This window comes from Oncorhynchus tshawytscha, linkage group LG26 (assembly GCF_018296145.1).
Source record: "Oncorhynchus tshawytscha isolate Ot180627B linkage group LG26, Otsh_v2.0, whole genome shotgun sequence".
Classification (NCBI taxonomy): Eukaryota; Metazoa; Chordata; class Actinopteri; order Salmoniformes; family Salmonidae; genus Oncorhynchus; species Oncorhynchus tshawytscha.
In genome coordinates this window covers 11,753,069-11,780,829 of record NC_056454.1, presented here as the reverse complement: position 1 = coordinate 11,780,829, position 27,761 = coordinate 11,753,069, and the positions used below count along the sequence as shown (strand labels likewise).

General features: G+C 45.0%; 1 protein-coding gene across 1 annotated transcript in view; it reads right to left on the bottom strand.

Annotated features, from left to right (window-relative positions):
* Positions 1 to 27,761, bottom strand: part of fmnl2a (formin-like 2a) — a 92,019-nt gene that overhangs the window by 7,480 nt on the left and 56,778 nt on the right. The window contains 15 exon segments of the mRNA XM_042306336.1: positions 601 to 835; positions 1,054 to 1,256; positions 1,418 to 1,542; positions 5,855 to 5,960; positions 5,963 to 5,997; positions 6,455 to 6,761; positions 7,030 to 7,131; positions 7,403 to 7,552; positions 10,085 to 10,195; positions 11,064 to 11,138; positions 13,509 to 13,602; positions 14,445 to 14,521; positions 16,359 to 16,467; positions 25,270 to 25,419; positions 26,212 to 26,295. Coding sequence (XP_042162270.1) covers positions 601 to 835; positions 1,054 to 1,256; positions 1,418 to 1,542; positions 5,855 to 5,960; positions 5,963 to 5,997; positions 6,455 to 6,761; positions 7,030 to 7,131; positions 7,403 to 7,552; positions 10,085 to 10,195; positions 11,064 to 11,138; positions 13,509 to 13,602; positions 14,445 to 14,521; positions 16,359 to 16,467; positions 25,270 to 25,419; positions 26,212 to 26,295 — 1,963 coding nt within the window.

Below are 27,761 nucleotides of genomic sequence, written 5' to 3'. Positions count from 1 at the left end.
CTCCTCCCTGGCATTTTCATTCGTTGTCATGTCAAACACTGCATTCAAAGTGCCCACTATACATTTATATAGAATTAGAATAATCATTCTATTTCCATGATTCCAACAGTTCACCCAAGTGTTTTGCTGTAAATCGCAAGTCAAATCGCAACTGCAACATTTGGTTAAAAATATGGCCTTGATTTTTTGCCCAAATCGTGCAGGCCTACGTGGCAGTGTGGAAATGACCTCAAATGAGTGCTGGAAATGCAGAAATGAATGAAAATGCAGGAAATTATTTTTGGTATGTGTTGCCACCCTAGGGTCACACTACTCATAAAGCAAAGTTAGAACTTGTATTATTCTAAAACATCAAATACAGTCAAAAATTTGATATGGTATTTTGGACATATCGCCCAGCCCTAGTTGGTTTGCACAAAAATGTTCACACGATGCTTGTGTAATTTTTTGGTGTGCAGAAAACACCCCGTTGTATCACAAAACCCAAAAGCGTTGTACATCAGTTGCACAACTTGAGTGTATACAGGGCCGAAGACCGAATCCTCCTCTCCCGTCACATATAACCTCAATCATATCAGGTAAGCCCTAAGACAGCCTCACCGGTGTCAGCATCTGAACGCTCTCGCAGAAGTTGCCTATGAAGGCCATGATGGTCATCTTCTGCATGAGCCGCTCGATCTTGCTGAAGTGCATCATGAAGCGGTCCTCGTCCGTCAGAGCCTCCACGGGCTTCCGCTCCTTCTCGTACTGACGCATGATCTTCACCTCGTTCTCCGTGGGCAGGAAGCGCATCAGACACTCCACGTAGTCCACCGACAGGGTGCGCAGGTCAAACCTGACGGGAGGGGGGTGGGGGGGACACGCAGGTGATGTCGGTTATTAGACACAGAAATGCGCGCTGTGTGGAGGCACAGGCAAACACGGACTGGAGACACAGACATGCACACAGACGCTATTGCTATACAGACACACACACAAACAAAACCCTCATTTGCAGTGATACATAGATTAAGAAGACCACTAGGTCGTGTTGCGGAGTCCATGACGTCTTACAGCTGAATGGCCTTGCAGATCTCCTCGGGGGCCTTGCCCACTTTCCTCAGGGTGATGGCCATGTTCTTGGCCCGGTTGGCGTCCAGCAGCGCCACCTTGTTGGGACCCTTCTGGATGATCTTGGTCTTGCTCACGGCCAAGTCGATGGCCGGGCCCTGGGCTTTCGTCTTGAACATCTCCTCAAACTCATCCACGTTCAGGTCCTGAGGTTGAAAACACACTTCAAGTGAGAAGGTTTGAATCCTAAGCAACCCTGTGGTGAGTAGCCTACATGTTGTTTTGAAGTACAGAAGACCAACATAGCGTTTAGAGAAGGTCGAAGTGTGAAGTGCATATACGTGGGGGTGAGTGGACGGTTCCCTACCTCCAGTATCCTCTCGTCGTCGATCTCGTTGAACACGGTGCCGTTGATTTGGTTGGGCTTCAGTGCCACCCAGTTGAACACCGGCAAACGGAACTTGGTCTTGATGGGCTTCTTAATCTTCACGGCTGCACCGGAACACAGAGGAATAAGTCAGCAAACACACCATCTACCTCTCTCTGTCATCGCTCTCACAAACACACAGTGCACACATCGTGTGATGAAGGATAGACATAGGCTGCATGGATCCCAAATGGTGCCCTATTCACTATGTAGTTCACTACTTTTAGTACTACAAAAGAAGTGCACAAGATCAGTGGAGGCTGGTGAGGGGGAGACGGCTCATAATAATGGCTGGAATGGAGTCAATGGAGTGGTATCAAACACATGGTTGATACCATTCCATTGACTCCATTCCAGTCATTACTATGAGCCGTTCTCCCCTCAGCAGCCTCCACTGCACTATATAGGAAATAGGGTGCACTATATAGGGAATACGGGTGGCATTTTGGACACACACAGTCCTATCAGTGACTGGTGGTGGTGACACACATGGATATGCCTCCCTCCGTAGATAGATAAATAGGCTGAGACTGGCCGTCGGTCTCATCTTAAGAGCCCATTTAATGAAATCCCGCCTGAGAGAGATGGAGATGTGCTCTACAGCCACTTCTACAGCAGGGCATGATGGTCTCTGGCTAGCTCTTTACTGCTAGCCATAGCCACTAGTTTATTGATTTAACCTTCATTTAACCAAGACATACTGTTCAGTAGCGGGCCCAGAATAGTGCCTTGGGGGACACCAAATTGAGTTAGCTATGATATTGAATGTGCATATGGCTAGGGTTGTCATCCCTGGCACAGTGGCATATTGTGTTTATATAGACAAAGATTATGGCCATACGGAGTATATAAACCCAGATTGACTGCCTCTCCCCGGGTAACCTCTCAAGCACACAGACAGACAGAGGTACCGTGGAGCCTAGCGATAAGGATCAGGATTGGAGATTGTGACAACCAGGGCATTCCAGGCTTGCGCAACACTCTCCTATCTTGTTATCAATACCAGCCTACCTGCAGTGGCACGTCAATGTGTTTGAGCATGCAACAACAGACACTTCCTGACATTACAATAAATCACACACGCACATGGTAGAATACAAGTATGGAGACCGTGCAGGAGTTGGAAATGTGGCATTTTCAGTGCTTTCCCATCAGTCAAGACTAAGTAAGACAGATTGTACTGTATTTTGTCTCGTCCCATTATGTGTAACAGGCTAAAGACCCCAGCAGTTCAGGATCCCAGAATGATGACAAATGATCCCAACTAGAACTCCATGTCCTGTGGTCCTTGTTTTGTGGATAGACTGTTGTTTCATATTTTGGTGGGCTCAAGCCTTCTACAGTACAGCTGTGAAGAATTAAGAATATTTTGGGGGAGTCTGCAAACAGTCGCAAGAGAATTTAAAGAGAATGCATGAAACAAAAGAGTCCAATTTCATGCTTGGCTAGACTAAAAAAATCATAGGGCATAAATGGCCATTTCTATGCAGACATTCCTCCTGTGTGTGTGTGTGTGTGTGTGTGTGTGTGTGTGTGTGTGTCTTGTCTTCACGTTTGGTGTTATGACTAAAAATACCATTTCCAAATACTCAGGAGAGGAGGAACAGTGAAAACACAACCACATGACAGAAAAAAACCTACAGAACAGTTTGATGGGTCCCTCTGGTTGGCAGAAAACAAGATAGAGAAAAACAACCAGAGAAATCATTATTAAGGAGAGAAAGATTAGTAAGATAATAAATCATACAAAACAAGCTTCACAGCTGAAAGTGTACTAATGCTAGTGCTGTCATATACTGAATTAAGGCTTCAGATCAAGAGTCATATTCAAGGTTAAAGGTCAAATTCTGGAATGATCTTGTGTCACATTGTATCTTTGTCTCAACTGGTCAAAGTCTGCAGTGAGTACAGACCCAGTGACACACAATGAATGATAGGTTAAGGGGGAGGCCAAGTCAGTGAGTCAGAAGACGCCTGACTAGCCGTCACATCCGCTCTGAGTCACCCATGATATCCACACCCTGATATCCAGGAAGTCAAGCAGCTTGAAATTGCGGTGAGTAAACAGCATCAGACACAGTGATACTGTAAATATCGGCAGGGTTCAAAAGGCCTAAAGGATATCAGGAGGCTTGGCTCAAGTTGATAAGGCAACATAAAATTGTGAATTTAGAAGCATTGGAAAGCACATGGTGTGCATTCAGAAATTACTCAGACCCCTTGACTTTTTTTCATATTTTGTTATGTTACAGCCTTATTCTAAATGGATTAAATAGTTTCCCCCCCCTCATCAATTTACACACAATACCCCATAATGACAAAGCAAAAACAGGTTTTTAGAAATGTTTGCACATTTTCAAAAAACAAAAAACGGAAATATCACATTTACGTAAGTACTCAGACCCTTTACTCAGTACTTTGTTGAAGCACCTTTGGCAGCGATTACCTCTTCTTGGGTATGACGCTACAAGCTTGGCACACCTGCATTTGGAGAGTTTCTTCCATTCTTCTCTGCAGATCCTCTCAAGCTCTGTCAGGTTGGATGGGGAGCATTGCTGCATAGCTATTTTCAGGTCTCTTCAGAGATGTTCGATCAGGTTCAAGTCCGGGCTCTGGTTGGGCCACTCAGACATTCAGAGACTTGTCCCGAAGCCACTCCTGCATTGACTTGGCTGTTGCTCAGGGTCGTTGCCCTGTTGGAAGGTGAACCTTCACCCCAGTCTGAGGTCCTGAGCGCTCTGGAGCAGGTTTTCATCAAGGACCTCTCTGTACTGTGCTCTGTTCATCTTTCCCTTGATCCTGACTAGTCTCCCACATCCCCACAGCATGATGCTGCCACCACCATGCTTCACCGTAGGGATGGTGCCAGGTTTCCTCCAGACGTTACACTTGACATTCAGGCCAAAGAGTTCAATCTTGGTTTCATTAAACCAGAGAATGTTGTTTCTCATGGTCTGAGTCCTTTAGTTGCCTTTTGGCAAACTCCAAACGGGCTGTTATGTGCCTTTTACTTAAATGCTGCTGACATTTTTTGGTACCCTTCCTCGACACAATCCTGTCTCGGAGCTCGACAGACAATTCCTTCGACCTCATGGATTGTTTTTTTGCTCAGACATGCACTGTCAACTGGTGGACCTTACAAAGACAGGTGTGTGGCTTTCCAAATCATGTCATATCAATTGAATTTACCACAGGTAAATCACATTGTAGAAACATCTCATGGATGATCAATGGAAACAGGATGCACCTGAGCTATTTTCGAGTCTCATAGCAAAGGATCTGAAAACTTCTGTAAATAAATACTTTTGCAAACATTTCTATAAGCCTGTTTTTGCTTTTTCCATCATGGGTTTTGTGTGTAGATTGATGAGGGAAAAAACTATTTAATCAAATTTAGAATAAGGCTGTAACGTAACAAAAAGTGGAAAAAGTCCAGGGGTCGGAATACTTTCTGAATGCACCGTATTATGATAAGGTCTGATAAAATACTGCAAATGATTAACACTTGATAATGACGGTTCACAAACATACCAAAAAAGATTACAATTGTGATGATCACTGATAGCCGATACCATTAACATACATTACAGTTTTCTTCAATTGCGTTGGTGCGATTTTCACAAGTAGGAAAGTTCAAAACGTTTAGTACAAAACTCAAACCAGATAATCGAAAAGGCAGTTTTAAAACTCTAAGCACATTTTAAATTGACTAAGTACAACACACAAAAACATAGGTCATTTTTTCACCAAACTTAAATCAGTGTTTCATCTAAAAATACGTTTCACATTGCACATGATCCCCTCCAGGCCATGGATGAGGCATGCAATGATTCGCCATGCCAAAAGGTTTTTCTCCACTCCAGGTGCATGAACAATGAGGACGTTTATTGCAATGTTGATGAGAACCTATGGCCAAATTCTCAAGACAGGCTTGAGGCTGCAAAACTTTGTTTCTTTCTTTCATTTGTTTCATTTTAATACAGGACACCTATGTTGTAATTACATCTGAACAATATATTTTCGCATCAATGAAAATTTGTAATAATCTCACCTTTTGACCACACATGGGATAGAAATTATATAAACATATTTTTGGGATCAATGGTTGTTTGGTGAAAGATGTCACCAAACAAAATGAATGCAAAATAAAAAGGTTTTGAATAAGTGTTAGCAGTTTGGAGTATTGCATTAACAGTTTTGAAAATGCACCAAAGCGATAACAAAAAAACTGTAACAGAACAAAAGCGTATCGGGAAAACCCATCTTTCATTGTCTGGTCCAGCGTGATTCCTCCACATCCACTACAAAGGGAATAGGGTGCCATTTGAGACGTATTCAGTCTCACACGCAGGCGGCGTCTGGGTGGGATGACCTTACCTGCTAACCCTGAGTTGAAGATGACAGTGGGGGATCCACAGCCGGGCAGCGGTGGGGCCATGGGGGGTGGAGGAGGGGGCGGGGGGGGGGCAGACGCCGTCATAGGGCCAGGGGAGGCGGGGGCGGCGGGGGAGGGGGAGGAGCAGCGAGGCCAGCCAATGGCCCATTTGGCACTGGAATAGAGGGAGCGAAATAGAGGAGAAGATGAACAAACAGGAGCAGAGGGAACAAGAGAGAGAAAGTAAGCGTGGAATTGAGATGACAGCATGCCAAGTGCTGTCTTCCATTGAGACTCAATCAGCAGAGTACAAACTCCTCTCGTGTGACTGCTCTGCTCTCGCTTTCTCTCTCTGCTGGCTTCCCCAGCTCTGCCTCTGTGTCTGTTTATGTTACAACTCAAATGCCAGAGCTGGAACAGCTTGGGCTAAAGGCATACCGTTACATTAAATTCCACTCAAGAAAATAGGACAGTAAAAATGAAAGGGCATGTTGTGAAACTAGCAACTAGCAGTCCAGACTGCTTCGCTACCATCTGTGACTAAACAGTAAGCTAAGCCGGAACTGGTCTGGACTCGGAATTCCACCTACCAGGCACAGGTGGTGGGGGAGGAGGAGGGGGCGGCGCGGGCATCCCCGGGATCCCATTCGACCCCATCGGGCTGACCGCACCCCCGTTATAGCCCCCTGGTACACCCTCAAATCCGGCCACCAGCGGGCCCCCGGGGGCGGGCGGCGAGGTCAGGATGGAGATGTCCCCGTCGCCCTTCTTCTGGACCGTCATGGTGCCCTGCTTCTCCAGCTCGTGGATCTTCTTCTCCAGGTTGCACTGCCTCTGGATGGCCTCGTCCTTCTCCTTCACCATCCGCCGCAGCGTGTGCACCTGCGAGTTGGCATCCTTGTACACCTCCTGGGTGGGGGGAGGGCAGGAAACAGACAGACGTGTTACTGCATTGCACGCAGATCAGAGGATGATCAACCTGTGTCCGTCAGCCATAGAATTACATAAAGAAAAAGTAGAATGGACACTGGCATCCCAGCAACATGACTAAAGAACCGTCCGTCTTGGTCGGGGGGGGGGCGACCACTTTACTTCTAGGATCTCGATGCCGTCAACGTCACTAACTCCTCTCCCCTACCGATTGAGGGAGTAGAGCGAGTAAAGTCTCAAGTCTCACCCGGACGGCGTCGAGCTCCTTGTTGCGCGTCATCAGCTGTTTCTCCAGCTCCACGATCTTGGACATGGCCTCGTTCTCCGTGTCCTGCAGCTTCTCCGTCATCTGGGGGAGCAAAGGTCGACAAGGGGGGTTCCGTCAGATCACATGACACGTATAACGCAGACTGAGTGTTTGTAGTGAACGTGTCAACGAATAAATGCATGGAGAGAAATGGATGGATGCCAAGTCACTGAACGAGTGACTGAGGATTCAGATAGAAGGGACGGCGGAGTGAGTTATCAAAAAGGTAGGGTGGCAAAGAGTCTCCTGTAGGGAGTCAGAGTGTTATTGGATAGAGACAGTACGTCTGTGCGTGGTTGTCGTTTCTTCTCACATGTGACATGTTCTCCTCCAGCTCCTCCACCCGCTCCAGCGCGGCGTTCTTGGTCTCGGCGTCCTCCAGCAGGGCGCCCACGTCAAACACGTTGTCCAGGTAGGCTTGGATCTGCACCTGCAGCTTGTCACTCTCCGTGTGCTTCAGCTTCTACACACAGACACTTACATTAGATTTTATATTTAGGAGACACTTTGATCCAGAACGGGAGATAGACAGACATGCAGGCAGGACCGATGGATATACAGACAAACAGACAGACAGACAGACAGGTCTGACAGACAGGTCTGAGGATACTGAACTTTACTGAACTCAGGGTCGCATCTCAAAGACGAGGATTGATTTCAGCTTCTTCTTCAAGGAGAGGGTTTATAGAATTAATTCATTTTCCAAACAGAGTATTGACCTTGTTTCAGAGTCTTGAGCTGAATAACTAAGTGCATTTTTTACTAGCATCTCAACATGTTTCCTGTGATATATAGCAGGTTTGAGGCCAATTGCTTTTCAATTCAGTAAGTAAAAATAAATCCCAATTCCAATTCTCCTCGAGGCCTACCTAGACAGAAAAATGTAAATGCTTTTCCGTGAGAGAAAAACATTGCAATTCTGTTTACTTCCTGAATTGACTGACTTGAAATGGAATTGACTCTAGGGCCTTTGCTGGGGCCATATTACCACCACACTGGCAGCCATGAGTCATGACCACAGTAAAATTCCACGTGACTGTTATCTCCTTTATGCCCTCTGGACATGTGTACACAACTTGCTATGTACCATCAGGTCCTAATGGCCTGGTACTCAGGGCTCTATTGTCCCTCTGACATCAATGCAAATGAAATCACAATTCACATCAAACACTTGACATCAAAACAGTATTGTGCTTTTAAAACTCCCCTCGCTGTGGTGATCAATTTGAAGAAAGAAGTTCAACAGCAGGTTGAAACTGAGTTTAAAACATGGTCGTTGTGGATGTTGTTTCAAAGCCTAATTCAACAAAATGGACAGCTGCTTTCTAAGGTGATGATTAATTACAAAACAACCATACGCATATATTAGAGCTTATGCATATGAAGGTTTATGAGCCCAAGCCCCCCCAAAAAAGAACTGAATTAAAATGAGGATTGTTCCGTTATACAATACATAGCCTACCCATATTACACATGGCAGAAAAACATCAAACAAAACCGATTTAAGATGTCTTTGGTACATAATTGGTCCAGCCTATACTCCAAAATTAAAGTAATGGCCTTTGAGTGTGGACCGTATTATTATGCATTCTGGATAGACTGGTTACTCTATGCCACACTCCAAAATGTCTGTCCATGAGTCTGGGAGAGAACGTACAGCCCTAGACAATGCTATTGGCTCATTGATTGTGCAGGGCGACTTACACTTGACCTACAATGAGTGAATTTGTATTTGACTTTGAATAGCTTAGTAATAGTGATTTCTTGATATATTTTCATAATTAACTGGGTGGCACATTACCTTTAACTATACAGAATATCTCACCGCCACGCGTTTCCATCTCCTCCTCGCTCTCCTTTATTCCTGTCGCGTGCGGGCAGAGGGGCTGTCAACAGTTTAGTGAAATATGTTTTGTGGCGAGAATGTCCCCAAATTAAGCACTGGGTAGCTGCAAGGAGGAGGTTGGAGAGCCCATGGCATACAGAGTTTGGGAGGAATATCCACCTGTTGGGCAGTGAGAGCGTTCTCCTCAAACAGTGGTTGACGCGAGTGGAGTGAAATAAGTGTTTGTATATTTATTTCTCAGCTGCTCATAGTAACCACATACTCCGCTATAAAGCCACAGTAGCCTATAAAACAGACTGGCGGGAAAGAGCGCACCCTCCTCCCTTTTCGCTATTCGAGTGCGGACAAATGACATGTGTTTTTCCCCTGCCCCTGTTCCTGCCCATTCGATCATGGACCATTCTAAATCCAAACTCATTTGACATATTACTAAAGACAAGATCTCATTTAGAATTGTCTGACGGGCGAAAATATGATCACTTGATGAGAGAACAGCTGTGCAGCCTGAGGCGAGGGCCCGAGTGCAAGCTATACGTTTGGATTTCTAAGACAGTATAAGGTTTGTTTCTTTCACAACTAAAGTTGACAAATAACTCTAAATCTAGCATATAGGACCTGTTTCAAATGATCACTTTTATGCTCAACATAGCCACTTCATATGCGCACTCTTGCCATAATGGGAAAAAATATCCTTTCTATTTTATTTAGCTAAGTTCTTACTATAAAATCATATAATATAAAATAATGGCACAGGACTTATCAGCATATCTTGTCAGCTAAATGAACAAGCCTACAGCCTATGACATGGAGCATAGCCAGATAACATACAGTAGGACTCATATTCTGTTCTTCGGAAATACATTTCCTTCATTTCGTATTGTTTCTTTAGAGCTGACTAAAATAAATAATGGATGTATTGTGATGGCGTATATATAATTGATTTCTTAAGACTTTTTTAAATATATTTTTTTATCATGTAGATGTTCCAAAGGTGCCCATCAGCAGGCTTGTATGTGTGGAGGCCTGGAGATGCTAAATGTTCATGTTAATTAACGGTCAATTACCGTGACACCGGTAAGCTTTAGCATGACAATAACCGGCTGAGAAAATGTATGAGACCCCAACTCAGGCTGGTATCCAGCTACTTACGTCCAGATAGTCGTCCAGACAGAGCTTGGTGAAGTTGTACTGCAGGTGAACCCTGAAGTTCATGTCCTCTACTGAGTGGACCACGATGTTGATGAACTGCATACACGCCACCTATAAGGGACCAACAAGCACAACCATCAAGGGATAATCTCACTGTACTGATACTCATCCATGGGATATAGGATACATCCCAAATCACACTCTATTCCATGTACTATTCAGGGAGGAGGGTGCCATTTGGGGGGAAAAGTCTTAAATGTGTAAATGAGCATGGAAATGATATGGGTGCATTCGTCATGCTAAATGGGCAGATAAAGGGAGTCACTTCAGACCGCATCCCAAATGGCACCTAATCCCTATGTAGTGCACTACTTTTGACCAGGGCCCATTTGGGCTCTGGTCAAAAGTAGCGCACTACATAGGGAATAGGGTGCCATTTGGGACACTTCCTCCGTGTTGAACGTACACAGTGGAGCGCCACAGAATCAGTGCATTCTTGTCACCCTGCTAATACTGTCTTAATGGACTGCCTTGTTAAGAAGCTTGGAGTCAACTGGGTGAGAGATGCCAGCCCTGTCTGACAAATCTGTTTGCTTTCGCGCTCGTGTCAAATGACTGGCCCTCTACCAAATGGCTCAGAACGGACTTGTGACACACGCGGCCTATTCAAACACACAGGGCATCTGGTTGGCCTCTCATGCACACACGGCAGGCACGGACCAATGGGGAGCCTCAAAGTGGAGGCAGTGTGGCACATTGAGGAAAACAGATATTTCGCTGGCACACACACCATGCCGCCTCATCTAGTTCGATTAACACGTAGGAATAGTGCGACAAAACAAACTGAGTTGCCGAGGATTCCTTACGTGTGGTTGGCTAGATATAGAAATAAACAGAACAGGGTCTGGTTATAAAATGTGATTTCAGGATATGATGTAACCGAACAGCTCATGGCTCGACCAGTGGAAACGCTGTGTACCATAAAGTCAATGTTGTTGTCCATGTCCTTGAAGTGTTCCATTAGCTTCTCGAACCTCTGTGTCTCAGCACACACCTGCAAGAAAAATCAGCAATCATTGACTTTTAGCCGTGGACTCAAAAGGCCATGAAAGGAATCTTTAATTACTTAGAGCATCCAGATATAACGCTTTATGACTGGTTATAAATATGTATGAGTCTTAATAATCTCTTATAGCAAGGCTGTTATGTTTCTCTATGAATAACATTTTTCAGTTGTCTCAAACTGGCTGCTATTTTTTATTTAACCAGGGTAGCCTAGTGGTTAGAGCGTTGGACTAGTAATCGGAAGGTTGCAAGTTCAAACCCCCGAGCTGTCGTTCTGCCCTTGAACAGGCAGTTAACCCACTGTTCCTAGGCCGTCATTGAAAATAAGAATTTGTTCTTAACTGACTTGCCTAGTTAAATAAAGGTTAAAAAAAATAAAAAATTCGATCTAGCAACCTTTCAGTTACTGGCCCAACGCTCTAACCACTAGGCTACTTACCTGAATCATTATGAAATATGTGTGAGACATTATAAACGGGTCCAAGCCTCATAACTGCATTATACATGGAATCGTCAAGTTAAGTCTTACTTTGCAATGCAGAATATTGTATTACCTTAGCGAGAGAAATGAAATGTTTCCGTCATAATCTCTGCCTTATATAAAAACCCAGCCCCTGTACTGTCTCCTCACTCCCTCCCATCACACTGAATCCTTCCCTGATCAAATATCAAGAAGAGCGCCAGCATGGTGAAACCTCCCCTGCCATAGGGCTTTGTAACACTCATGACCTATTTTCCCCCTCTGTGTTTACCATATATACAGCACTGAAAGAGAGAGAGAGAGAAAGAAAGGAGGAAGGGAGAGAGAGAGAGCAGGAGAGGGAGAAAGAGAGAAAGAAGGGAGGAAGGGAGAGAAAGAAAGGAGGAAGGGAGGGAGAGAGAGAGGGAGAGAAAGAAAGGAGGAAGGGAGCGAGAGAGGGAGAGAAAGAAAGAAAGAAAGGAGGAAGGGAGAGAGATGGAGAGAAAGAAAGGAGGGAGAGAGAGAGCGAGAGCGAGAGAGAGGGAGAAAGGGGAGAAAAGAGGGAGGGAGAGAGAGTGGAGAAAGGAGGACAAGAGAGAGGGGAGAGAGAGTGGAGAAAGGAGGACAAGAGAGAGAGGAGAGAGAGGAGAAAGTGAGGTTGGTATGGGGAAGAGAGAGAGAGAGACACCTCTGCAGTTCAGACATCGCTTAAAGGCAGGGAAGGGGAGACAGACAGACGGGAAAGATAAAGAGCCAAGGAGAGGAGAGGAGTGCATAAGCACTCCACACAATGCTCTGTGCCCCAGCCTGCACGCTGCCCCCACTCAAAACACACTCCAAACAACCCCCTCTAACCCACAGGGCGGGGAGTCAAGAGCCCCCTAACAACAAGCTTCCCCATAGAGGGAAAGCAATGAGCACCATCTCAACTCAAGCAAGCCAAAATAACACTTGTATATCTGTTGTATAATAGCATAAAACACGAAAGAAAAGCATCAAAAGAAAGCGCTGTCTTTATATTACAGTTTATATGGAACATACTGCCAGACAATAACGATTGTACAATGTGACCAATAAGATAATCTAATAGTTTTTGGACCATTGCCGTTTCCACCACATATATTGTGAAGGGCCAATCGCAATCCATTGACTTTAATAGTGCAGCGACACACATGGCTATGTCTCTACCTTCTGGTTAAGGGGGAGCGACTCTGAGCTTTAGAGTTGGCTAGTCCACCTCTAACAACAGTGAAATACAATAGAGAGTAATGCTCAATATTTTATTCTGGGTCTAAATATTGTATTAACTTCAGTCAGCCCAATTTTTCCAGAGCCCGCCTGCGGATTGGACTGTTGTACAGAGGGCCCCTCCAGAAGCCCAACTACTTTACACATACAAATGCAGACACACAGGGTCAGGGGTTGTATATATGTATCAAGCGTCTCAGAGTAGTGCTGATCTAGGATCAGTTTTCCCTTCTAGATCATACTGAATTGAAGATTAAATTGAAAGGGGGACCTGATCCTGGACCAGCACGCCTACTCTGCTAAACTTGGTACATACGACCCCTGATCCGGCTGTATTACATAGGTGTCACATAGGTTCTTATATCTGTGAAGTGCCTCGCGAATCACTAACAAACTGTTTTCTCTGTGGGTCTGAGAGGTCTGTGAACTGCCTTTCCGGGTGATCGATGCCGAGCAACACGTCTATAGCCTTCGATACAGGCAGCGCTGCATTCCTAGATGCAATCCTCCACAGGAATTTACCAACCTCGGGTCTGCTGTTGAGAGCATTCCACCACTACACGACTCAATGCGTGAACTACATGGAATGACACCGTTTAGGTATAATAGCATAGCGCCGCCTTCTTGCTCCGCGCATCCGCTGCACCGTACCTCCTTGAAGTTGTCGAACGCAGAGAGGATGATTTCGTGTCCTCCCCTGACGAGACACACGGCGGCCAGTAACTCCAACACGAGAGCTTTGGTTCTGGGAAAGCAGGAGAAGAAAACAATGTTGGGTTATAACCTCGTGTGATGCCACTGCCAAAGCCAACCCCCAGTGATGCCTAAGAAAGAGAGGTCGCATCCTTTCTCCCACAAGGGCTGTTTCCCAAATGGCGCCCTATTCCCTTCCTAGTGCACTACTTTCAACCAGAGGTCCATGGACCCGGGCCCAAAGTAGTGCCCAATGAAGGGAATAGGGTGCCATCCGAGGTTACATAACGTGTCTTACCAGATGATGTTGCTGGATCAAACATGTCAATTCAATAGTACTATATGATAAACAGGGCTGTGGGTCTAATCCTGGGGATTAAACGAAAGGTATACAGAGCAGAGTGAATCCCTCAGCCATAATCCCTATGAGTGATGAGGTGGTGACGTGGTACCTTGTACCGTTCGCTCATTCATTCAAAGGAAGGTATTCTATTATTTTTTATTCTATTCCACACACACACACACACACACACACACACACAGAGAGTGAAGTGGTGCCCTGATCTGCAAGCCGGGCTGTCTAGATGGCTGGCTGAATGAGTTTGCACTGGATGCTGGCTTTACACACACTTTGGGTGGGGTGTTGAATGAGCATGTGCACTGGCTCTATCAGCAGTTGACAGAGCTGGTGCAGTCTTAAGGGAAGGTAGGCCGGTAGTGCTGATCTACGATCAGTTAATCCTTTTAGATCATAATGAAATACGATAATATATGGACCCTGGAGAGCTGATCCTAGATCAGCACTACTCCTCGGAGACGCTTGAAAAATAAGCACCCAGAGGAGCTGTTTAGAACCAGGCACTGGGGGCCATCCACCCAAAGAGTCCATTTTACCTGGGATTCTTATTGTTGAGACTTAGTGCAATTTCATTCACAGCATGCGGGTGGGACATCACCATGTTGAAGCCGTACTGGGCCATCAAAAATAGATAGAGGGAGAGAGAGAGAGAGAGGGGGAGAGAAAAAAGAAAGATAGCTCGTTAATAAACAGGGAGTGACCCGTTTACATAATAAAGGGAAACTTGAGAAATGATCTGTCGCGGAAAACATGGCAGACGACAAATACAATTTGTCTGAGGATAGATGAGGGTGTGTGTCTTTTTCTGCATTTTCTTATGTTACAGCCTTATTCTAAAATGTTTTAAATTGTTTTCCGCCCTCATCAATCTACACACAACACCCCATAATGACAAAGCCAAAACAGGTTTTTATACATTTTGGGACTATACATTTTGGGACATAAAAAAAAAAAAAGATAATGAAATCTCATTTACATAAGTATTCAGACTCAGTACTTTGTTGAAGCACCTGGCAGTGATTACAGCCTCAGGTCTTCTTGGGTCTGATGCTACAAGCTTGGCAAACCTGTATTTGGGGAGTTTCTCTCATTCTTCCCTGCAGTTCCTCTCAAACAGGTCGTAATGTGCAGATGTTCAATCGGGTTCAAGTCCACATTCAGAGACTTGTCCAGAAGCCACTCCTGCATTGTCTTGGCTGTGTATTTAGGGTCGTTGTCCTGTTGGAAGGTGAACCTTCACCCCAGTCTGAGGTCCTGAGCGCTCTGGAGCAGGTTTTCATCAAGGATCTCTCTGTACTTTGCTCCATTCATCTTTCCCTTGATCCTGACTAGTCTCCCAGTCCCTGCTGCTGAAAAACATCCCTTACAGCATGATGCTGCCACCACCATGCTTCACCGTAGGGTTGGTGCCAGGTTTCCCCCAGATAATGACGCTTGGCATTCAGGCCAAGAGTTCAATCTTGGTTTCATCAGACCAGAAAATCTTGTTTCTCACAGTCAGAGTCCTTTTAGGTGCCTATTGGCAAAATCCAAGTAGACTGTCATGCGCCTTTTACTGAGGAGTGGCTTCTGCTTGGCCACTCTACCATAAAGGCCTGATTTGTGGAGTGCTGCAGAGATGCTTGTCCCTCTGGAAGGGGTTATCCCATCTCCATAGAGGAGGTGGGAGCTCTGTCAGAGTGACCATTGGGTTCTTGGTCACCTGATCAAGGCCCTTCTCCCCCGATTGATCAGTTTGTCCGCTTCAGCCAGCTCTAGGAAAAGTCTTAGTGGTTCCAAACTTCTTCAATATTAGAATGATGGAGGCCACTGTGTTCTTGGGGACCTTGAATGCTCCAGAAATGTTTGGTACCCTTCCCCAGATCTGTGTCTCAACACAATCCTGTATCGAAGCTCTACGGACAATTCCTTTGACCTCATGGCTTGGTTTTTGTTCTGACATGCACCGTCAACTGTGGGACATTATATAGACAGGTGTGTGCCTTTCCAAATCATGTCCAATCAATTGAATTTACCACAGGTGGACTCTAATCAAGTTGTAGAAACATCTCAAGGAGGATCAATGGAAACAGGATGCACCTGAGCTCAATTTCGAGTCTCATAGCAAAGGGTCTGAATGCTTATTAAATACGTACATTTAAAAAAAAAAATGTTTGCAAATATATATATTTTTTAAAACTGTTTCCGCTTTATCATTATGGGGAATTGTGTGTAGATTGATGAGGAAAAACAATTATTTAATACATTTTAAAATAAGGCTGTGACGTTAACAAAATGTGGAAAAAGTCAAGGGGTCTGAATACTTTCCGAGATGTACTACATTTGATGAGAGCCCTATGGGCCCTGGTCAAAAGTAGTGCACCAAATAGGGAATAGGGTGCCATTTAGGAGGCAGGCTATGTATTGGGTGAGCATGGGGGCTGGAGAGAGAGAGAGAGAGAGACTCTCACCTGGTAGTTCATGATGGCTCGCAGGCACATGATGCAGACGTGAACATCGTCCTTCTTACAGACCAGCCGGGAGTTTTTCAGAGTTCTCCGGCTCGGCAACGTGTTGCAACTGAAACATACGGACACAGGAGAGTTTTCACAGTATGCACCATTAGTCTGAATTGATACAAACAAAGAAGCAGCGCTTGGTGAACAGGAAAACTGCAGAAATTAAACTTGTTAGAAGGACACAAAGAGTTGTGTAATCTACTGCCTTACTCAAGAGGCCAAAGGGGAATTGAACTATCTCCGCACAAAGATATCACTTGCAGCTAGTACAACGGCAGCAAGTCATTTACATGCATGGCGGCGACCAGGCCGGCTTTGTGGAGATAAAACGGCAAAGAGGGGAGCCTTTCCCGCTGACGCCTTTATCACAATGAAAGGAGAGTGGGTGTGTTTGTTCAAGTGTGTGTGTGCTACTGAACACGGCCCAGTACAGCACAGATCAGCTCCGTCCAGCCAGGGACATAAGACGTGATATTTTCAGCGCTGTCACAAGGCTCTAACTACTAGCAATGGTTCTGGGAAAAGGTTCCTTGAGGCTACCGATGCACACAAACACTGACTCATGTTTGCACCGATGCCTTAGGGCCAAGTCTTCAGTCACAGCATTGGCAGAGTGTGTTGTCTAAACAACCTAGCAAACCACAGTAGATGATAGGTCTTCATGGTCAGGCACGTCTCACTGGTTTCATCAATGTGAGCTATTCACCAAGCAGTTATGACGTCTGCGTGTAGTAAATGTAAAATAGCTATAACAGTAAGTGTGTGTATGCGTGACTTTGTCTTTGTGTGTGTGTTTATGTGTGCTCTTTGTTCTATTTAGGTGCATGTGACAGAAAAAAGACAAGTGTCCTCACGTAAATGAGCTCGCTTCGCGAGACGGTGACAGAATTGGACCGCTGCCTCACCCAGCAGGCGACGGCGGTGTTCTTCGAGAACTAACCTCTTGTACTCTTTCCCCTCATTACACAAAACTATCTCCAGCCCTCAGCCTGCGACCAGGCAGCGGGGACAATAGGTAGAGTAACACATCTGAGGGGAAAAAGGATCTATATCCTGAATGGCACCCTACTCCCTACATAGTGCACTACTTTCTTCTTCTTCTTTTTTTTTACCAGGGCTCTGGTCAAACGTAGTGCACCACATTGGGAAAAGGGTGCCATTCGGGATGCCACCAGTGACTTGGAGAGCACATTGTTTCTTAATCATACAGATGGAATGATGTGTGATGACTTGACTATGAGTAAAAGGAGACAGTCATTCACCCCGCTGCAATGTCGGCCCGGTAGGCTTGCGTTGACAGGCCTGGTGGTGGCGTACCAACTTCCACCCAATGAAAGTTCGCCAAAAGGCTTCGAGCTATGCTTTCGTGGACGTTATTTCAACACTACAGCTACCTAGTCTAAGGCCGAGTCCCGAGCGGCAGCCTACTCCTTGTACAGTGTACTCCTTTTGACCGGGGCCAAATAGTACACTACACAGGGAACAGGGTGCCATTTGGGACACACTTACACTCTAAGTCACGTCTCACTACAGTACAACACCACGTTGACAGACACAACTATAGACTACAGTAGGCTAGCCTGAATAAGGAGCTCTGGAAGAAAGAAAAAAACAGAAGACATACCATCGTCCTTGAGAACACTTTGGGCATTTTAAAGAGCTTGACGTCCTTCCAAGTGTGCAGTGAGGTTTTCAGAAAAATACATAGAATTCTTAATATGACATCAGAAAAGTGACAACAATGATTGACTTGGAGGGGGTGAAACTGTTACAGGCTAAGTTTCTCTATGTGGGAAAAATGAATAAATACTAACATTGCTAATGTTAATTACCTTGACTTGTCAGTCTGTGTAAGGAGGAAACTAAAGAATGTACAGAAGGGTTTGGTTTACAGCCAATTACTAATTGAACAACTAGCCATATACAGAGGGGGCCAGAAACAATGCCAGTACAAACAGCCATTTGCTCTAAATGGGAACAGAAATCTAATTGCTACAGTAAGCACAATAGAGTTAGTAGCAGCAGAACAAATAGGCCTAACTTCCCCTCGCTCCCCTTCACACACTGGGACACAGCTTGGTAATGGAAGCAGGTAGTGTGTGTGTGTGTGCGTGTGTGTCAGGGTTTCTGTTAGCTGGTAAATACCGGCTTTTGGCCAATATTTTTATTTTTAACAAGGCCGATAAAATAAACTACATTTGCTGTCCAAATTGTTGTGAGAAAAAAAGAATTCCATTGTAAAATAGTGCTTTTTATTCATTGATGGAAATACCAGTGGATGTGCTCCAAACGTCAAAGGCAAATATACTTCATAGGCTAATAAATCCTCAAGCAGCTGGGACATTAGAGTTGGATGTGTTTCTAGTCTTACTCATGCAAAAGACTGGAGGTCCCTCACAAGGAACTTCAGCTCAGTGAACCCTGACTGGGCAACATTGGTGAAGATTGTGTTGATTATCTCTGTCTCCAGTGCGCCCGCCCGAGAGGTGTATCTTTCACCAAAACAGAACGAAGACAGCCTCATGATCTCGCCTTCTTAAGGACAAAGTAATGAGGCTGATGTGAGTCAAGCTTCTCCAAGGTGTTGACTTCCCAACAAGCAGTGGCTGCCTTTGAGCAGGCCATGGTCCACCGCAAACGCAAGTAAATTAGAGGCAAATTATTGTGTTCGTCAGGCCCAGTCCTAGCAGTTCTGCTGCCGCACTAGGCCAGATCAACATATGCCGCCCGTGTCACGTATAGTATGAGGATTTGAAATGGATTGATAGACTAGAGTAATGATGTGTATCATGCGCAATTGGTGCATTTCAGTTGAACTTATTCAGTTGCGCTTGGAAACGGACAAATCGTACAATGTTGCAATCACTAGTAGGAAACAGAGTTGTCAATAGGCCCCGTATATCACACGACACGAGTCTCTCGACACCACGATAGTTCAAATTACAATAAACATAACATTTATTAGCATCATCCAGTAGAACTGTAAAAAGAGTGAGGCATTGTAAACTAAGCTTTCTCTCAATGAACCATCCTGAACTCATTTGGTTTATTAATATCACATTTGATTGTCCAACATGATCATTTCTTCATTTTGTGGCTGCCTAGATTGTACTCTTTCCACCTCTGTGTTGCTGAATCGCGGTGGGAATGGGGAATGGGCCGGACCGGTCATGGCTAGAAGGGATCCAGCTTGTCAAAAGTACACTGAACAAAAATATAAACACAACATATTGGTTCCATGTTTTATGAGTTGAAATAAAATACCTCCGAAATTGTCGATACACACAAAAAGTGTATTTCTCTCAATGCACAAATTTGTTTACATCCCTATTAGTGAGCATTTCTCCTTTGCCAAGATAACCCGTCCACCTAAACAGGTGTGGCATATCGAGAAGCTGATTAAACAGCATGGTCATTCCTCAGGTGCACCTTGTGTTGGGGGAAAATAAAAGGCCACTTTAAAACGTGCAGTTTGTCACACAACACAATGGCACAGATGTCTCAAGTTGAGGGAGCGTGCAATTGGCATGCTGACAGCGGGAATGTCCACCAGAGCTGTTGCGTAGAACATAATATCCCAGTTCTTCCATGCCCTGCATACTCAGACATGTCACCCATTGAGCTTGTTTGGGATGCTCAGGATTGACGTGTACGACAGCATGTTCCATTTCCCGCCAATATCCAGCAATGTTGCACAGCCATTGAAGAGGAGTGGGACAACATTCCACAGGCCACAATAAACAGCCTGATCAACTCTATCTGAAGGAGATGTGTCATGCTGCATGAGGCAAAATTGTGCTCACACCAGATACTGACTCGTTTCTGATCCACACCATACATTAGGGCCTAATGAATATATTTCAATAAATCTGAGTAAAATTTTTGAAATTGTTGCATGTTGCGTTTATAATTTTGTTCAGTATCGATTTTTCTTTTTGCTAACCCTAACCCTTTTCCTAACCTAATTTTCCTAACCTGCTATGCTAATTCTCCTAACCTGCTGCTAAATTAAATCAGAGAGGCCTTGATTGTATTTGAAAACAGCTGTGTTCTGTTATTCATTAATTACACATTTTATACAAATAGCCTATAGGACAGGTCGTTGGCAAATTACATTATACAAATATTATATTTTGAAGTCGTGTCGGAGACTAGCTCTTCTCGGCTATTGGCTATTGGCTGTTGGTATTTATTTATATTACGATATTCATTCAAGATATATAGAAGGGATGAAGACGCAACGGGCAATCCTATGCTTTTCAATAAAACCGGTCATTTTGGTTTAAGAGCATCATTCTATTTTATTACAACTTTACAGGCTAATTCCTATTCCGTTAAGATGAATGACTATCTAAAGGTGATGAATGACAATCTAAAGGTGATTTTGAGCACCGTGGGTGGATGCCATAATGCGTTACGCACCCAATGCATATGGACACCCGGTACATTTCTCAAATATCCGGTAAATTCAAATCTTGCCAGTCACGGTTGTCCGGCGCCAAATTTTGCTCATAGAAACCCCGGGGTGTGTGTGTGTGTGTGTGTGTGTGAGTGGCAGGTAGGTAGGTAGGGTAGGTAGGTAGGTAGGTAGGTAGGTAGGTAGGTAGGTAGGGGAGCCAGGGGGGTTGAGGTGGGAGGGGGGTGCTGCGGGCATCTACATCTATCAGACAGCACCATGAGCGACACCTCAAGTAGACCTGCCTGCTGCTGCTGAAGAGTGGAGCACAGAGCAGGAGACTAGAGGACGAAGGCCAGGACAGAACACCAGTCAACATCACAGCTGTCACTGTCACCTTCATACAGCTCACATTCACATACAGCACATTGTTTTTTCCCCCTCATCAATCTACACACAATACACCATAATGACAAAGCCAAAACAGGTTTTTAGATTTTTTTGTTCTTTTCTTGCAAATTAATCAAATAAAATGAACAGAAATATCACATTTACATAAGTATTCAGACCATTTAATTAGTACTCTGTTGAAGAACCTTTGGCAGCGATTACAGCCTCAAGTCTTCTTGGGTATGACGCTACAAGCTTGACACACCTGTATTTGGGGAGTTTCTCCCGTTCTTCAATGCAAATTCTCTCAAACTCTGTCAGGTTGGATGGGAGCATCGCGGCACAGCTATTTTCTGGTCTCTCCAGAGATGTTTCATCGGGTCCGGGCTCTGGCTGGGCCACTCAAGGATATTCAGAGACTTGTCACGAAGCCACTCCTGCGTTGTCTTGGCTGTGTTTAAGGTTGTTGTCCTGTTGGAAGGTGAACCTTCACCCCAGTCTGAGGTCCTGAGAGCTCTGGAGCAGGTTTTAATCAAGGATCTCTCTGTACTTTGCTCCATTCATCTTTCCCTTGATCCTGACTAGTCTCCCAGTCCCTGCTGCTGAAAAACATCCCCTACAGCATGATGCTGCCACCACCATGCTTCACCGTAGGGATGTTGCCTGGTTTCCTCAGGATGTGACGCTTGGCATTCAGGCCAAAGAGTTCAATCTTGGTGTCATCAGACGAGATAAACTTGTTTATCATGTTCTCAGTCCTTTAGGTACCTCTTGGGAAACTCCAAGCAGGCTGTCATGTGCCTTTTACTGAGTAGTGGTTTCCATCTGGCCACTCTACCATAAAGGTCTGATTGGTGGAGTGCTGCAGAGATGGTTGTCCTTCTGGAAGGTTCTCCCATCTCCACAGAGGAACTCTGGAGCTCTGTCAGAGTGACCATTGGTCAGAGAGGTGACCAAGGACCCAAGGCCCTTGCTCATTTTGGCCGGGCGGCCAGCTCTTGGAAGAGTCTTTGTGGTTCCAAACTTTTTCCATTTAAGAATGATGGAGGCCACTGTGTTCTTGGGGAACTTCAATGCTCCAGAAATGTTTTGGTACCCTTCCCCAGATCTGTGCCTTGACACAACCTTGTCTCTGAGCTCTACGGATTATTCCTTCGACCTCATGGTTTGTTTTTTTCTGACACGCACTGTCAACAGTGGGACCTTATATAGACAGGTATGTGCCTTTCCAAATCATGTCCAATCAATTGAGTTTATCGCAGGTGGACTCCAATCAAGTTGTAGAAACATCTCAAGGATGATCAATGGAAACAGGATGCACCTGAGCTCAATTTCAAGTCTCATAGCAAAGGGTCTGAATTCTTATGTAAATAAGGTATCTGCTAAAATGTCTAGAATCACGTTTTCACTGTCATTATGGGATATTGTGTTTAGATTGACGAGGAAAAAACATTATTTAATACATTTTAGTATAAGGCTGTAACGTAACAAAATGTGGAAAAGGGGAAGGGGTCTGAATACTTTCAGAATGCACTGTATGGTGCCACTTAAATGGCACCCTAGTGCACTACTACAGAAGTAGTGCACTATATAGGTAATAGGGTGCCATTTGGGATGCAGACATAGCCTCAGTCTCCTATAGGATCTTCCATTTGATCTAAACTTGGACAGACAGGAGTATTAACACTGTAGCCCCACAGTCCCTTGTACATACGTGCCAGCACACTGACACACTGGATGCATCCCAAATGGCACCCTATTACTTATCAAAGTTTTGCAACATACAGGGAACAGGGTGTCATTTGGGACACACACACTAGCCTACCAGAAGAAGCTCATGAGTCGTGAGTTGAGATTAATTGAAAATTAATGTAGCTTAATCCACCATATGTGAATTAGAATAGTGTTGGGATCAGCGGAGGCTGGTGGGGGGGAACTACAGGAGGACGGGCTCATTGTAACGACTAGAATGGAATAAATAGAATGAATGTTTGATACCGTTCCATCGACTCCATTCCAGCCATTACTGTCACGTTCTGACCTTTATTTCCTTTGTTTTGTATTTATTTAGTATGGTCAGGGCGTGAGTTGGGTGGGCAGTCTATGTTTGTTTTTCTATGATTTGGGGATTTGTATGTTTCGGCCTAGTATGGTTCTCAATCAGAGGCAGGTGTCATTAGTTGTCTCTGATTGAGAATCATACTTAGGTAGCCTGGGTTGCACTGTTTGTTTGTGGGTGATTGTCTATGTTGATTGCTTGTGTCATCACAGTTCTCATTTAGCTTCACGGTCGTTAATTGTTTATTGTTTTTTGTATTCAGTGTTCAGTACTTTCTTTAATTAAATATCAAGATGAACACAAACCACACCGCGTTTTGGTCCGCCTTTCCTTCAACAGAAGAATCCAGTGACAATTACAATGAGCCCGTCCTCCTATAGCTCCTCCCACCAGCCGCCTCTGGTTGGGATTGAGAAGACATGTGCAACATGGTGCGAATGGTTTCCTTTGTGCAACGTCACAACAGTCAGACAGAAGGATTAGCCGTCTATGTGAGAAGTCAATGGGAATAACACCCTGGCACATCATTGAAACAACAGCAGGGATTAACACACGCAGTCAGAAATAGGCAGAATTGGATGAACCTGGTTTAATAACGTAAGCAGGGGGACAATTTCAATGTTGGCCAAATTATAAAAAATGTGTATCATTCATATCATATTCATCACATAACATATCATATTTGTAAAATTACTGTGGAAAAGATAGTTAGAAAATGGGGATTTCCGGCTTGTTCAGTAGCTATGAAAACCCCAGTGTCAGCAATGTGTGGTAGAGATATCATAATCCATAACATTTCATGTGATGTCTGAAAAGGTCGTTTGTTGTGGTCATGAGGCCCTGAAAGGCTTTAAATGGCTTAAGACACGTTTTAGTCTGGCATGGATTTGCAGGATAGAGGATGGGGGGGTGGGGTTGTTTTCCATGGATACGTTCCAAATGGCACCCTATTCCCTATGTAGTGAACCTTTTTTTGACCAAGGCCCATAGGGAATCCCATATTGCTCTGGGCAAAAGCACTATCTAAGGAATAGGGTGCCATTTGGAACGTATCCATGGAAAACAAACCCACCCCCGTCCTCTATCCTGCCAATTCGTGCCAGACTGAAAGGTGGTTTAAGCCATACAAAGCCTTCAGGGCCTCATGACCACAACAAACGACCTTTTCAGACATCACATGAAATGTGCGCGCCTTCAGAAACGTCAAATACAACCATGTGACGGCCCTCCCACTCCGTCTGCCTGAATTCTCTCTCTTTGCTCTTGTTTTCCTTAATAGTGGGCAGAGGCGGGAGGGTCGTCAGCGAAATGGGACACACCTGGGCTCGGGTGTGTCCCGGGATAAATACACCTCTTCCCCATTCATTGAGGAGACTCTCTCCATGCAGACACACCGATAGATTTTTGGTTGTGGCATTTTTGTGGTCGTTTTGTTTGTTTGCTTTGGCACCTTTCAACACCCCCCGTGATCACATTTATGCACGCAACCACTCACTTACACTACTGATTACCGACGACACACACCATTGTTCATTGTATTTATGTTACTTCAGTTAATAAATATATTTCTGTTATTCCTTATCTCCACATTGTCTCCCTTTTTGTTACGGACTTCGCGCCGGTTCGTGACAACCACGTGAATGAACCCAGAGCATCAAATTAGGGAACTATAACAATCCAGACTAAGAGAACCACATTCTGGACTTTTTAAACCATTCCCTGTAGATACCACACACATAGAGTTTTAAATACAGAACTCTGACTACGTTATCATTGTGGTGTAGCCTTATAGTAGCTTCTAGCCTGTAATGTATGGTTAGAGTCCGGCAACTTTCCCAAAACCCCCAGCTTTTGCCAGAAATCAAGGTTGGAGGACTCCGGATGTCATGTGTATTCCCTCTTGATTCTAGGAAACGTCAAACTGGGATACCTGGAAAATCTGGGGGTTCTTTTTTAAATTGTATATGTTATCCACATTTTTTTCAAGCCTAGGTACAGTATTGAGGCGTGTGGTTTACCGTAGCGTGGAGTGTCGCCCGGCGCGGGAGATGCTGTTCCCGTTGACGGGGGACGGGAAGTTACTCCCCCCGTGCAGGTCCTCTATAGATCTGCTCCAGGGCTTGTCCACCGACTTCTCCAGGTTGTTCTCAGCGCTGTCGCCATCAAACCTGGAGAGGGGGAACACGCAGGACAGGAGACTTAAGAGATCGTAATACATCACTGTACTCTCTGATCACAGTCCGACGCCCGTGTCCCAAATGGCAACTTATTCACTTTTAAGTGTACTAGTCTTGACCAGGGCCCATAGGTAGTAAAAGTAGTGCACTACATAGGGTATCGAGTGCCATTTGGGACACAAGCCTAGTCTTTTTCGCGCACTATCAGTAGGTAGAAGGGTATACAAATTCTGCGTAAGTGCAACATTATGGAGATGCTCTTATTTCAGATTTCAGCAGGGCAATAATTCCCAAATAGACGTGGCTTTTTTCTAATGGAAAGGCAGGGGGCTAACTTGTACCAAGCGAATCAAGGTCAACACTCATTGATGGGGTAGACATTTGATACTCGTTGGACAGACTAGTAACATAGGGTCCGAACGTACATTTCAAATGTAACTGAATCTACAAGCCAAACAGAGCAAAATGTCTACGTCCCAAATGTCACCACTATTCCCCTACGTAGTGCACTACTTTTTGACCGGGGCCCATTGGGTGCCCCATAGGGCTCTGGTCAAAAGTAGTGCGCTATATAGTGAATGGGATGCAGCCAGTGGTCCCAGGAACCGTTCGGTTACCACATTCGACCAGTGACTCGGGTGTTTCTGAGAACGAGGCAGCAGTAGCAGCATTGGTCGAGGAAATGCATCACTGATTAGGCAGAAAAGGGCCATTGTGCTCATTGTCTGGGCCTGCGCGAGACGAGGTCCATCTATAGGGTGAACAGAGCGAAGGGGGACTTACGTGACAGCGTACTGCGCAAAAGAAAGATACTCCACCAACACATCCAGGCCTTTGTTTTCGTCGTTGAGGAATTCTCTCACCCACCTAGAAGGAGAAATAACAGCCGGTGTTAGTCCAAGAACAACACTCGGCTCACACAAACAGTACGTGGGCCCACAGTGTGAGACACACGACAAACATCACACACACAGAACTGTCTGGGATTCAGCCATTTTATCGTTGAGATACATGTCAAGTGCTAAGGGTCTGAAACGTGATCTAGCTAGAATAAAAAGCTTGAAATAAGTCCTGGGAGGAGGGGGGGGGGGAGAGAAAGAGCGAGATTTTAGATTTCCCCCACATTTCTCTCACTCTTCCCATCAGTCACTGGGAGGAATAGCGATGAGCCGGTTGGGGGACTTCAAAGCCTTGGTGATGCCGTGGAATACGGCAACACGCACACATATATAAAGACACATAGGCAGCTCCCTCTCTTCTCCTCTCTGCCAGGGAAGGCCTTGACAATGATCAAAAGACCATTTCTACCTTTCTAACCGCCACCAGTGTAAAAGTGGGCCACCTATTCAGCATGCTGGAGCTTTCATCTGCACTCGACAGCGACGGAAAACAGAGCCGTCTTTTTGAGAGACAATACAGAATGTTTGACTAAAGACAGTCTCTCTCTCTCTCTCTCTCTCTCTCTCATTTATGAGCAAAGGACTCACTCACTCACACTCTTTCTAACACTTTCTTTATTAGCGACTCCACCAGCATCGTGTCTATTTACGGGGCCAATTACTTTAACGGGCTGTGATTGCGCGGTGATTGCACCGAGCGTGACACACAGCCAGGCCTTTAGAAGTACTGTGACGATCACTAACAAGGGACGTGCTCGTCTGAGAGCAGGGTCCCATTCATTAGGCACTGAAGGGACGAAAAACGGATTGAAACACGGAGTGCTTTAGGCGGAACTGTGCCCTAATGAACTGGGCCCCTCAGTCTGACTATGGCGTGGCTGCATTCTGACTTGTGTTGCTAATATAAAAGGGATCATTTAAAGGGCATGGGGGCCCTTAATAGTAATGTACTGTAAAGGGAATAGGGTGCCATTTGGGATGCGTCGAAGGTGTGGAGGGGTGTGACCTGACTTTAAACAGGCACGCACAGTAGTCACGAGTCATGACCACAACAGCAACAGTTTGATTCAGAATATGACAATGTAACTTGTCAACAATTGAACGAGGTGAAAACAATTGAAAGGCTGTGTTGTACTCAGTGCTTACTGAGAAAAACGCTATCTCCACTATCAGTAGACGCAAGACGTGTCTTCTCTGAAAAGGACTGATTGTTATGTAGCCTACTGGTCATCACACTGATTTCTTCTGGTTTCTGCCCCCCCCCTTCTTTATAACCGCCGCCCTCCCTCCCACTCCCTCAGTCTCTCTCTGGGAAAAGATAATGCTTCATTATCTCATCTAGATTAGGTCGATTATTAATGTAATCTAGCTTAGCGACATAAGGTCACTAAAACAAGGCACGAGATAATCCACGTAAACAATGCCCCTCCTCCT